Source organism: Sturnus vulgaris, unplaced genomic scaffold, assembly GCF_052056855.1.
Source record: "Sturnus vulgaris isolate bStuVul1 unplaced genomic scaffold, bStuVul1.hap1 Scaffold_195, whole genome shotgun sequence".
In the NCBI taxonomy this organism is placed as follows: domain Eukaryota; kingdom Metazoa; phylum Chordata; class Aves; order Passeriformes; family Sturnidae; genus Sturnus; species Sturnus vulgaris.
Genome location: NW_028276170.1, coordinates 7,494,229 through 7,506,529, shown reverse-complemented (window position 1 = coordinate 7,506,529; position 12,301 = coordinate 7,494,229). Strand labels below are relative to the sequence as shown.

The window sequence follows — 12,301 nt, the reverse complement described above, 5'->3', positions numbered from 1 at the left end:
GATCCCACCCCGAGCACCTGCATGGGAACAACAGACCCAGCCTGGGCACAGCAACGGAATTTATTACAATCAAATCACAGCAGCACAAGGAGAAGGGAAAGGAATATCTCCAACCTCTTCCCCCACCCAATGGGGATCACCAGGACCACGGATCACCAGGGTTCTGCCCAATGGGGGTCACTGGGGATCATCCAACACCGATCCTCCCATGGGGGATGGAGCTGGAGCACAGCACGAAGCTCTTCCCACACTCGGGGCACTCACAGGGCTTCCATTAGTGGTGACTCCGTTGGTGTCGGGTCAAGTGAGAGCTCTGTGAGAAGCTCTTCCCACACTCAGGACACTCGTAGGGCCTCTCCCCAGTGTGGATGCGCCGGTGCTTGATGAGGGTGGAGTTGAGATTGAATCCCTTCCCGCAGTCGGGGCAGCGGAAGGGCCTCTCCTCTGTGTGAATCCACTCGTGTAGGAGGAGATTGGAGCTGGTCTGAAACCTCTTCCCACATTTGGGACACTCGTAGGGCCTCTCCCCGGTGTGGATGCGCTGGTGTTTTCTCAGGGCAGAGCTCCAGCCAAAGCTCATCCCACATTCCAAGCAGGTGTAGGGCCGTTCCCCTGTGTGGATCACCTGGTGCCACATCAGGTGAGAGATCCTTGTGAAGCCCTTCCCACATTTCCCACACTCGTAGGGCTTTTCCCCAGTGTGGATCCTCTGGTGCCGGATAAGACGGGACCTGTCTCTGAAGCTCTTCCCACATTCCCCACACTCGTAGGGCTTCTCCACAGTGTGCATCCTCTGGTGCTGGATCAGATCAGAGCTCCACCTGAAACTCTTCTCACATTGCAAGCACTTGTGGGGCTTCTCCCCTCCAGAAGGCTTCTCCACCAGCTCTGAGCTCTGCCTGGATCTCCGGCCGCCTTCCTGTCTCAGGGAGGGCCTTTACTCCTCGCAGCTCCCTGGGCTGGGTTTGCAGCCCCTCCTCCTGAGAGATCTCCAGGGCTTTTCTGCCTCCTCCATCCCCGCACACCTGGGGAATGAAAATTCCTGGTTTAGAGGGAAATAACAAGAAGAGAGCTCCATAAACTGGGTGTTCCTCCTTGCCCAAGTTCATCTCTGGAAGTCATTGAGCATCTTGTGTCCCTAATAACCTCCCAAACACCAAGACTCCCACCCAAAATCCTCCAAACTTTAACACACGGATCAAAAACTCCCCAAATATCAAGCTTCAGCCAAAATCCCCTCCAAAACTGTTCTGGTTTGAAAGCAAAACCAGTGAGAGACTCCAAATCTGAAATACAATTTTAGAGGGAAAAAGAGAAGAGAAATAAAATACATGCAATAGTACAAAAGAAAACAATTGACAGAATCAGAATACAACCTGACTCCCCGCTAGTTAGGGTGGTGGTAGCAGTCCCAATGAAGTGGTCTTGTTGTAGTAGTGATGCTGTAGAAAGGTCTGGTAGCTCTTGTCCTCTGGAAACCAGTGGGGAAGGGCTGCCTTGGTGCTCCAAATCTCAGATTTTATCTAGGTAGGAAAGGCTTGGCTCCTCCCCCTGGCTGGAGCATCTCCCAATGGGATGATGGAATTTTATCAGTCATGCAGTGGCACTCAATGACCCATTAACAGAAGATATCTTCCTGGAGGAAGGATGGGTTGTGGAAAAGATAAAGAACACTGCCCTACCTGGTTTTACCAGATGGCCCATTAGCAGAGGATCTCTCCCACAGAGATAAGGATCACTGTTCCACCTGTTTTTTTCCACTACTCTTTGTTCTTTTGTTTATTCCCTGGACCTCTGACCGGTTACTTCATGTTTGCTGCTGATTTCTTCTCCCTTTTGAAGATGAAAATGGTAAAAGTGTCTTTGACCTGCCTTGCTGGATATAGTGAAGAGGAACAGTCATCTACTGCAAGTGGAAGTGTCACAGGTGGAGCAGAGTTCTGTGAGTGCTGTATCAAACCAGACCTCGTCAGACCTGCCAGAACAACTGGTCCATGCTGCCCTTCACTGCTCTGCCTGTTCCCCACTGTTTCATGCCAGAGTAATTTAACTGCTGTTAATTGGGTGTGTGTTTCACTCGAGCCAGTCCAGCAGAACCAGCAGAAAGCAGCCCCAGAATGAATGGGGCTCTGCAGAGGAGCCCCAGACTATTCATCAGCCTGCCCACAGAACTGGCTCCAACTCTGAACCCTTGTGACCACACTCTGAAGAAGACAAACTTCTGCTATTTCTGAGGCACTTATGACTGAGGCACGTGCTTGTGCAGGGAAGAATTCCAAAGTTCTTTCTTACTTCAGGAAAAAACTGCAGCAGTGCATACCCAGCATCTGCTATCAGCACATCCTGGCTGCACGTGCAGGAGAAGCAGCAGCAGCATTGTACACGTGGGTTTGTTAAGCTGAACTCCCCTACACTTTGAACAGTGCTCATCACAAACATATTTAATGGCACACCGATGCCATACATTTCTCCTGAAAGCCACCCTTGTAACTAAACTTTGCTGGAAAGTTAATGCCGAGGATGAACGAGCAACTTCGGTCTCAGTACGGAGGTGGAGGTGTTCTAAACACTGACTTTCCGAGAGCAGCATCTCTCCTGAAGCGCTCGGGGCCACCCGAGGCGCCGCCGGGAGCGCGGTGCAGAAGCCGGCCCGGACTCAGCCGCAGCGCCGGGCACCGCGCATCGCTGCTCTGCAGGGCGGCCCGCACGTCCTCCAGCAGCTGCCGCAGGCTGCCCTTCTCCTGCTGCAGCTCGGCCATGCGCTCCTCGGCCCGCTCCAGCGCCCCCATCTCCTCGCAGCGCTCTCGGGAGCAGGGCCCCGGCGGCCGCCGCTCGGGCTCGGCGGGGGCTGCGCGGGCGGATGTGGCTCTCGATGTGCTCGCCCTCCCGGCCCAGCGGCAGCCGCGGCCCCGCGCGGGTGCTGAAGTGGCCGCAGAGCCGCGCGTGGAGCTGGCGGAAGGTGAGCTCGGCCCAGAGCCCGTCCTACAGCCCCGCGCACTCCTCGGGCTCCGCCGCCTCCTCCGGCGCCAGCGCCCGGCACAGCGTGCGGGACTCCTCGCCGGGGATGCGGCCCGGCCCGGCGCAGTCCCGCTGCTGGAAGATCTCCTGCAGGGACTGCTCCGGGCCGCTGGCCAGCACGACCATCTCGTTCTCCACGCCGCGCTCCAGCCCGTAGCGGTGGGCGAGGGCGCTGAGCAGCCACTGCGTGCGCCGGGCCGGCCGCCCGGAGGGGTCCCAGCCCTCAGGCGGCTCCATCGCGCCCGCCCGGCCCGCGGCGCTGCCCGAGCATCCTGAGCGCCGCCCGCCCGAGCGCTCGGCTTCGGCCCCGGCACGGAGCGCCCGGCTCGCCCCGCACGGAGCCGCGTCCGCCTTTGTCCGGCAGGAGCAGGGACTCGGGCAAAGCGGGCAGGTGCCGCCCTGCTCCCTTTGTCTGACAAGCCCGAGCCCCAAGTGTGGTTCTTATTTCTTAGCTAATTTCTCCCTGGTTTCTCTCTAACACAAGCAAGACAATAGCATCGCACAATCCAGTTTGACAAGTAAGGCGCTTCCACTAAATTAAAAACCCAATGTGTGTAGGCGTGGAATCGGGTTTTAACCCTTTAAGTGCGGCGGAAATAAGATGCACAGCTACATGGTCATCTTTCATGACAGGAAGAAAGAGACAAGTTTATTCAGAAATACACTTGGTTTATAGCATGACTCGTAATTCCCAGAGTAGAGAAAAGGTGATTGGTTCAGAGAGAAGACACCCCATTCCCAGGGCCTGGTCACACATCACAACAGCTGTTCTATCTTTGTTACTAATTCCTTTTTATTTTGACCAAATTATCAGCCTGGGAGAAATTCTCCCTAGCCTTGAGCTGGACCAGCTTATCGGCTGGGAACAGAGCTGAAAAGCTCCAGCCTGGAATATTATTCAGGCTGTAATTTTCTTACTTTCTCAATATGTGTCCCACAAATGTGCTTGAACGTCGACCTTCTGTTCGCTCAGGCTTCCTCACCTCTATAGATGAGGTGACTTCCAGGTGTTGGTGTGTGGGTGTTAAGACGTCTGTGTTAGAGATGAGTAAGTGTTCAACTCGTTCAAACGAGCTGCCCAAAGCAGTGATTTTGGTCTCTCTTTGCCTGGGGAGCAGGACCGGGGTTGTTGAACGCAGGCAGCAGCACGAGCAGGGCTCCTCCAGCAGCAGGGATATGCCAGGAGCCAGAGGGGACCGTGGCACCAGAGGGGACCGTGGCACCAGAGGAGACCGTGGCACCAGCCGTGCCCGAGGTCTGAACAGGCTGCCAAAGTCAGGCGGTGCTGACAGGCTGCGTTAACAGCCCAGGCAAGGCGTGGTGAGGAGCCAGGGCTGGGGGCCACCCAAGGAGTCCTGTCAAGAGCAAATCGTTCTAATATTCTCTCTAGGACAAAAAAGGAACAAACCAGTCCAGCTGATATGTGAGGAAAAAGAATTCAAGTTCGTTTAAAACGCTGCTTAATACAGGGTTGGGTTTCTTTTGAGTGAACTGGTGTTAATAAATATTCGGTCCCATATGATGGGGTTTCTCTGCAAATAGGCCTTGATGGGAAATTACTGAATACCTTTTGTTTTGCTCTTTCTTAAGTTGAGCACCTGAGTAGCTTTGTTGAGGAATGGAGAACTCTTTGTAGCTCAGTATTTTCTCAGGAGGAGCCTTAAATTTTAGCACAGGAGGAAGGAAAGGCAAAGGTTTGAAAGCCTTCCCGTGCTGAAGTGACACACTTTGAGAGGAGTCTGTGAGGAGAAGTCCCCTCAGGCACTGCCAGGGCTGTTTGCCTCCTCTGCAGGCTCAGTATTCTGGGAATTCCACAAGCCTCAGATGCCACTGTATTTTCCCCTGAATATTTTTTGTCGTGCAGTACACAGGGAGAATATTTTGTGCTAGATCCTCCTCTGGGCTGAGAGGAATGTTGAATTTGTCTTTACAAATGAGCTCTGGATCAGCCTATAGATAAGGCTAGCACTGAGAGATAAAAGAAACAATGGGATGGATTCCACCGATTGATGAATGGAAAAAGATGTTTGCCTTTACAAACAAACTGTAGGGCTGCTGATAAATCAAGTTGGATATCAAAAGATGAAAGAAGCAAGGGGAGGGGGGAACTATGAATTATATAAAAAATACAAATGAAAAGGGAGGGTTATACAATAGAGGGGAATTTCAGGTATCAGGCGTTCCGGGAAGTCTGCGCCTCTCAAGTACCTCAGCCAATGGGGAAAGAGAGAGGGAAATGCGGCCGGGAAAATAGGATAAAAAGGAGGCTGCGTCCTCCAAAAATTTGAGAGATCCCAGGGGAATGTCCCATGGCCTCTCCCTTTATTGGAATAAAGCAAAAAGGACTCCTCTGTCTCCTTTTTGGACATAAACCTCTGGTATTTGTGGATTAATTTTCCTGACAGAAAGAACTTTGGGATTGTTACCTGCACAAGCACATGCAGTGCCTCAGTCATAAGTGCCTCAGAAATATCAGAATTGTGTCTTCTTCAGAGTGTGGTCACAAGGGTTCAGAGTTGGAGCCAGTTCTGCGGGCAGGCTGATGAATAGTCTGGGGCTCCTCTGCAGAGCCCCATTCATTCTGGGGCTGCTTTCTGCTGGTTCTGCTGGACTGGCTCGAGTGAAACACACACCCAATTAACAGCAGTTAAATTACTCTGGCATGAAACAGTGGGGAACAGGCAGAGCAGTGAAGGGCAGCATGGACCAGTTGTTCTGGCAAGTCTGACGAGGTCTGGTTTGATACAGCACTCACAGAACTCTGCTCCACCTGTGACACTTCCACTTGCAGTAGATGACTCTTCATCTTCACAATATCCAGCAAGGCAGGTCAAAGACACTTTTACCATTTTCATCCTCAAAAGGGAGAAGAAATCAGCAGCAAACATGAAGTAACCAGTCAGAGGTCCCAAGAAGAAACAAAAGAACAAAGAGTGGTGGTAAAAAACAGGTGGAGCAGGGATCCTTATCTCTGTGGGAGATATCCTCTGCTAATGGGCCATCTGTTAAAACCAGGTGGGGCAGTGTTCTTTATCATTTCCACAACCCATCCTTCCTCCAGGAAGATATCTTCTGTTAATGGGCCATTGAGTGCCACTGCATGACTGATAAAATTCCATCATCCCATTGGGAGATGTTCCAGCCAGGGGGAGGAGCCAAGCCTTTCCTACCTAGATAAAATGTGAGATTGGGAACACCAAGGCAGCCCTTACCCACTGGTTTCCAGAGGACAAGAGCTACCAGACCTTTCTACAGCATCACTACTACAACAAGACCACTTCATCGGGACTGCTACCACCACCCTAACTAGCGGGGTGTCAGGTTGTATTCTGATTCTGTCAGTTGTTTTCTTTTTTACTATTGCATGAATTTATCTCTTTTCCTATAAAACTGTATTTCTGACTTGGAGTCTTTCACTGGTTTTGCTTTCGAATCAGCACAATTTTGGGGGGGATTTTGGCTGAAGCTTGATATTTGGGGAGGTTTTGATCTGTGTCTTAAAGTTTGGAGGATTTTGGGTGGGAATCTTGGTGTTTGGGAGGTTATTAGAGACACAAGATGCTCAATGACTTCCAGAGATGAACTTGGGCAAGGAGGAACACCCAGTTTATGGAGCTCTGTTCTTGTTATTTCCCCCTAAACCAGGAATTTGCATTCCTCAGGTGTGCGGGGATGGAGGAGGCAGAAAAGCCCCGGAGATCTCTCTCGAGGAGGGGCTGCAAACCCAGCCCAGGGAGCTGCGAGGAGGAAAGACCCTCCCTGAGCCGGGAAGGCGGCCGGAGATCCAGGCAGAGCTCAGAGCTGATGAAGAAGCCTCCTGGAGGGAAGAAGCCCCACAAGTGCTTGGAATGTGGGAAGGGTTTCAGCTACAGCTCCCAGCTGATCCGGCAACAGGTGACCCACACTGGGGAAAAGCCCTATGAGTGTGGGGAATGTGGGAAGAGCTTCAGAGACATCTATGACCTGTTGCCACACCAGGTGGTTCACACAGGGGAACGGCCCTACACCTGCTTGGAATGTGGGAAGAGCTTTGGATGGAGCTCCAACCTGAGAAAACACCAGCGCATCCACACTGGGGAGAGGCCCTACGAGTGTCCCAAGTGTGGGAAGAGGTTTCAGAGCAGCTCCCATGTCCTTTTACATGAGCGGATTCACACAGAGGAGAGGCCCTTCCGCTGCCCCGACTGCGGGAAGGGATTCAATCTCAACTCCACCCTCATCAGGCACCGGCGCATCCACACTGGGGAGAGGCCCTACGAGTGTCCTGAGTGTGGGAAGAGCTTCTCACAGAGCTCTCACTTGACCCAACACCAAAGGACCCAGCACTAAGGGAAGTCCTGTAAGTGCCCAAGTGTGGGAAGAGCTTCGTGCTGTGCTCCAGCTCCATCTCCCATGGGAGGATCGGTGTTGGATCATCCCCAGTGACCCCCATTGGGTGAGGGGGAAGGGGTTTGAGAGATTTCTTTCCCTTCTTCTTGTCCTGCCGTGATTTGGTTGGTAATAAATTTCCTCTCCATGCCCAGGCTGGGTCTGTGATGCACATTTTGCTGTTTCGTATGGGATGTTTCTCCTTTTTACACCAACCCAGGAACTCTGGGTTAAACCTTTTCTCCCCTGTTGCAGCTGGGTGGGGCAGGGTCAGAGTGGCTTTGGTGGGTGCCTGGCATTGGGCCAGTGTCACCCAGGCCATGGGCACCCCTGAGATCCCAGTGTGGTGATGCATTCCCCCACTCCTAGAGAAAGTGCCAACCCAAACTGAGGCCAGGATGAAACATGGTTATGACTGGAGCCCACTCTCTTGTGACCCTCTCAACAGAAATCCAAAAGGAGACCTTTGAGCTCTCCTGGGCCACCGTGGGCTGTGACCAGCAGTCTCCCTCTGAGGGGCCTCTCAGAGCCAGCAAACCCTCGGCTTTGCTGTGCCTGGAGGATCGCTGAAACACGACGTGTCCTGGGCCCATACCCTCACTGCTCAAGGCCCCATCCTTCGGCCAGTGGGAGAGGCAAAAACATCTGAAGGGAGGATTTCACTGAGCTCTGAGAGGAATTTTTCCCAGGTACCTTGCTTGCACTGAGTGTACTGTCTGTGTGTGTGCCCCTGCACATATGCTACAGCAAATCTGGGAGAAATCTTACTTTCCTAGATGTGAAAGTACCTTGGATACCTAAGGTCTGTATGCAAGGTTTAGTTATAGTTATGAACTTTCTTAAATACTTCTATTATTCTATTGCTAGATTGTTAAATGTAAGTCATAAGCTAAGTGGTGTTTTTCTATTAAGTTGCTAAGTACAACTTGCAAGTTATAGCTATAAGTTAGGTTAAATGCTGTTAAGTGTTATTCCTCCGTGGAATTCTTAACGTTAAGTTATAAGTTAAGTTAGGTATTAGTTTAGTATTGTACCTCTGTTGCATTGCAGGGGCTAAGGTGTAAGTTAAGTGACAAATTAAGGGAGAAGTTAAAGTGTTCTTTAGAGTTGTAAAATTTTTACGCCATGCTATTTTTAATCCTTCCCTGCACTCTCTTTTGTCCCATGCACCTCAACACAGCACACACCCACCCACACTCCCCTAGGGAGTTCTCAGTTCATTTCTGTTTTGGTTGACTGGTTTTTGTTTGGTTTGGTTGTTGCTTGTTTTCCCTTGTTGTGCCTTAGCTGTTCTGTAGGCAGTAGAGTAAATCTTGCCAACGAACTTGTTGTATTTTGTCGCTCAGTATTAAATCTGACTTTTGTTCATGCCCTTGTCACCGATTTTTAAGCGATCTTAAATACTCTCATTGATGATGAGTGGATAAATGGATTTCAATGGATTTCAATCTCATTCATGACAGCACCACAATGTCCCGCATCACCGAGGGCCCTGACACACGCCCGTGTCACAAAGGGCCACCCCTGGCACCCAAGAGCAGAGGGACAGCCTGGAAGCGGCCCGGAGCAGCCCCGGCCTCGTGGCCTTGTAGCCCCTGGCGTGGCCAGAGCCCTGGGAGGCTTTGGCCACGGTGGGAGCCGGCAGCCCCAGCCCCGGCCTGCAGAGCCCTGGGGCTGCAGCCCGGGCTGGCCGGGGCAGGAGGAATTGGCCGGGCCGGACGTGCCAGGGCCTTGTGGGCAGTGGCTCCGTGTCCCGCGGGAGGCCGGGGACGAGGGGTGTCCCTCAGGGCTGTGCCCGGGCACCGGGGCTCGTCAGTGCCTCGCTCAGTGACACCCAGGGGCACCGAGCGCAGCCTCGGCGCCTTTGCAGGGCACGGGGAGCTGAGCGGGGCAGGGGCACCACGGAAACACCGAGTGCCTGCCCGGGGCAGAGCCGGGGCAAAGCCGGGCTGGAGAGCCGGGAGAGGCTGCTCAGAGCTGGCCCGGGCACTTGGGCACCTGGGAGACAGAGCCCGGCTCTGGGCTGACCCTGAGCCCAATACCTGAGAAATCACAGCCGGCTTTTCTAGACACACTTCATTATTTTGTATTTTCTCAACGTCACTTTTTATCAGGGAATATTTTCAATGCTCATTTTACTTTATTTTTTACCCTATAGAAATAATTCAGTTGTATTTTGTAATGTGCGAAGAGGTATGTGCCGGGAAAGGTCGTGGGAAATGGAATTTTTTATTCAATATCTTTTCAAATCTGAGATGTGACAAGTCCAGGCTTTGACTCCAGCAGCAGTGTCTGGTTCCAGACTACTCTGCTTTTCACAGTGACATCTCAGTTTATTCAAATCCAGCAATCAATGCCCTTGAAACATGGAAAAGCTGGGAATGAGTTTAAAGCCCTTGGAGGGTTTGCTGTGTCCGTATATTCCCCATCTCTCCTGGTTTCCGTTCAGCCTCTCCACTCCTGTCCTAGAGCACCTTGCTGTATTCAGAGTTCAGTACATGCTTTTATAGATAGATATTTACATGTGATTAGTGCGTACACGATTCTCTTGCAGTGAGTTATTGTGATGGTAATTCCATGATCCTCTGCTTTGTGCCCAAAGAATGGTTATTGTATCTAAACCCCGGCAGCCCGGGAGGGGATGTGTGCGGGGCCGGGGCGGGGAGAGGCTCCTTGTTCATTCCGCGGGCGTTTTGAAGCCTCGCTGCTCGGGTTTTCCGCGGCTCTCTCTGTGCACCGTGGGGTTTTTGCTCGGCTCGAAACCCCCCGGTCCAAGCCCGTACAGTCTGACCGGTGGTTTCCCCGGGAAATGGATCTAACGACTTTTATGGAGAGAGACAGTTTTGATCCAATTGTCTGGAAAAAGAATTTTAATGAGGTGAAAACAACAAACAGGAAGGCGTGCACTGTACTGGGAATGAACTGGAAAAAAGCAGGGTCCAGGGTAGGGTAGGGATATTTATACACTGGGGTGCAGGGAGGGATTAAGGCAGGGTCTGAGGGAGAGATCCAATGGGAAAGAGCAATTAACAGTACTATAATTCCTGCAGCGAAAAGTAAGCAATAGGAACAACGAGATCTGAGAACTTGCTACTAACAGTCTACACAACTGAACAGGGGAAGGTTGGGAGGCTTATACAACCTGGTTACTTTGGGTCTGAGGCCCTATGGGTGCAGGTGTGCAACTGGATGGTACTGAGGCAAGGAATTTGGGACCTTTGACCCAGGACTCAGATCCCTTTCCCTCTGGAGTGACTTTTAATGAGTGTAAGAGCGATGTTTGTCCACAGAGAGAGAATGTGCTGGAGCACCCTTGAGGAAGGGATCCAACAGCTGAGAGAAGTGGCAGTGCTGGAGGTGCTCTTTGGGAGGGATGGACAGCATGACAATGACCCTGACAAGGCCAGGTGCACAGGGCAGATGCTGTGGAATCTGGCAAACCTGGGGCCATCTCAATACACCACCTTGATTGCAACAATTAATACTGGTAACAGCCGAGAAACAGTGGATTCTGTTGCCAACAAGCTTAGGAACTACAAGAGTATGATCAATGGCCTGATGAAGGCTCATGTCTGTGCTGTGATTAAGAGCCTCCAGGAGGAGATGAGGGAAGAGGTGAGGAGGAACAGTTTCCCATATGGCACTTGTGCAAGTCACAGACCCCAAAGTCAGAACCCAACATCCCCCAGCTAGAGAGAGTATACACCCCATGAGCTGCCTGCGGTTCTTTCTGCGTGGCCATGGGGAAGACATGAGAAGGTGGGATGGGAAACCCACTTCTGTCTTGGCAGCACAGGTGTGTCAACTCAAGGAGGAAAACACTAACTGAGGGAGCTCCACTAAAGTGAAGGTAGTCTCAACCTCCCATGACCGAGGTGTTGGGTAATACAGAAGGGAGGATGATCTGTCGGATCCGCTTGATGGAACCTCTGGTATGTATGCCCAGGAAGGAAATAATAACCAGGGCTAGAGGGGCCTTGCCTCTAGCCAGGGAGAGGCACAGGAAAACTGGGTCTTTTGAGTGGTGTGGATCTGATGTCCTGGCACATCAGAGCTACAGAAATATAGAGTGTTAGTTGATCCTGGTGCACAGTGTACCCTAATGCCATTGGGACATGTGGGGACAGATGCTGAGTCCATTGCCAGGGTGATGGGAGGATTGCAGGAATTGACTCTGCTGGAGGCTGAGATGAGGCTGACTGGGAAGGAGTGGCAGAAACATCCAATTTTGACTGGCCACTTCACCGGTGGACGTTGCCCAAGGTGTCTCTGCTGCGGCTCTTGCAGCTGTGTCCAGTCCATGGCTCTGATCCCCTTCTATTTCTTCTCTGGAAAATCACATTCCTATATCTCCATCTGCTTCTTCTTTTTGTAAGAATCTTCTATTTACAAGGGTCCCCAGCACGTTCTTCTATTTACAAGGTCTGGACCTCCACAGCTCTCGACTGCTGGCAGCTCTTCCCAGTCACCTTCCCCCACTGGGGTTCCAACTCCACCACTATCCCCACAGCCGGGCTATTGCCTATCACATCGGGGTCACCACTCATTGCAGTTGAGACAGAAGCAATGACAAAAACCTCTGTGCTTGTGCAACAAAAACCAACTTTTATTGAGGGCTGTTCTCCCTATATAGCCTTTGAAGTCTGCATGGTTAGCTCTGCTTGGCTAAATTAGTTGCCACCTGGCTAAATGGCCAATGGCTGCCCGTGTCCCAGATGGCCTAGACCTGCTCCCCAACAGCCCAGACTGCTCAAGTTATATCATTACAGTAGTTATAGAATTATTTACATTATAAAATTATAATTCGGATTAGTTATAACTGTAAGGCCTCCAGGCCAGCTGTTAGCTACTACAGGTTTAGTGCTGGCCAAATCTTCCACTAGAATTATTTACTCATTTCCTGCTGTGAGATAAG

General features: G+C 51.7%; 1 protein-coding gene across 1 annotated transcript in view; it reads right to left on the bottom strand.

Moving 5' to 3' along the window:
- Positions 1 to 274: 274 nt before the first annotated feature.
- Positions 275 to 12,301, bottom strand: part of LOC148218045 (uncharacterized) — a 93,963-nt gene continuing 81,936 nt past the window's right edge. The window contains exon 8 of the mRNA XM_088158039.1: positions 275 to 864. Coding sequence (XP_088014165.1) covers positions 275 to 864 — 590 coding nt within the window. The remainder of the gene's footprint in view (positions 865 to 12,301) is intronic.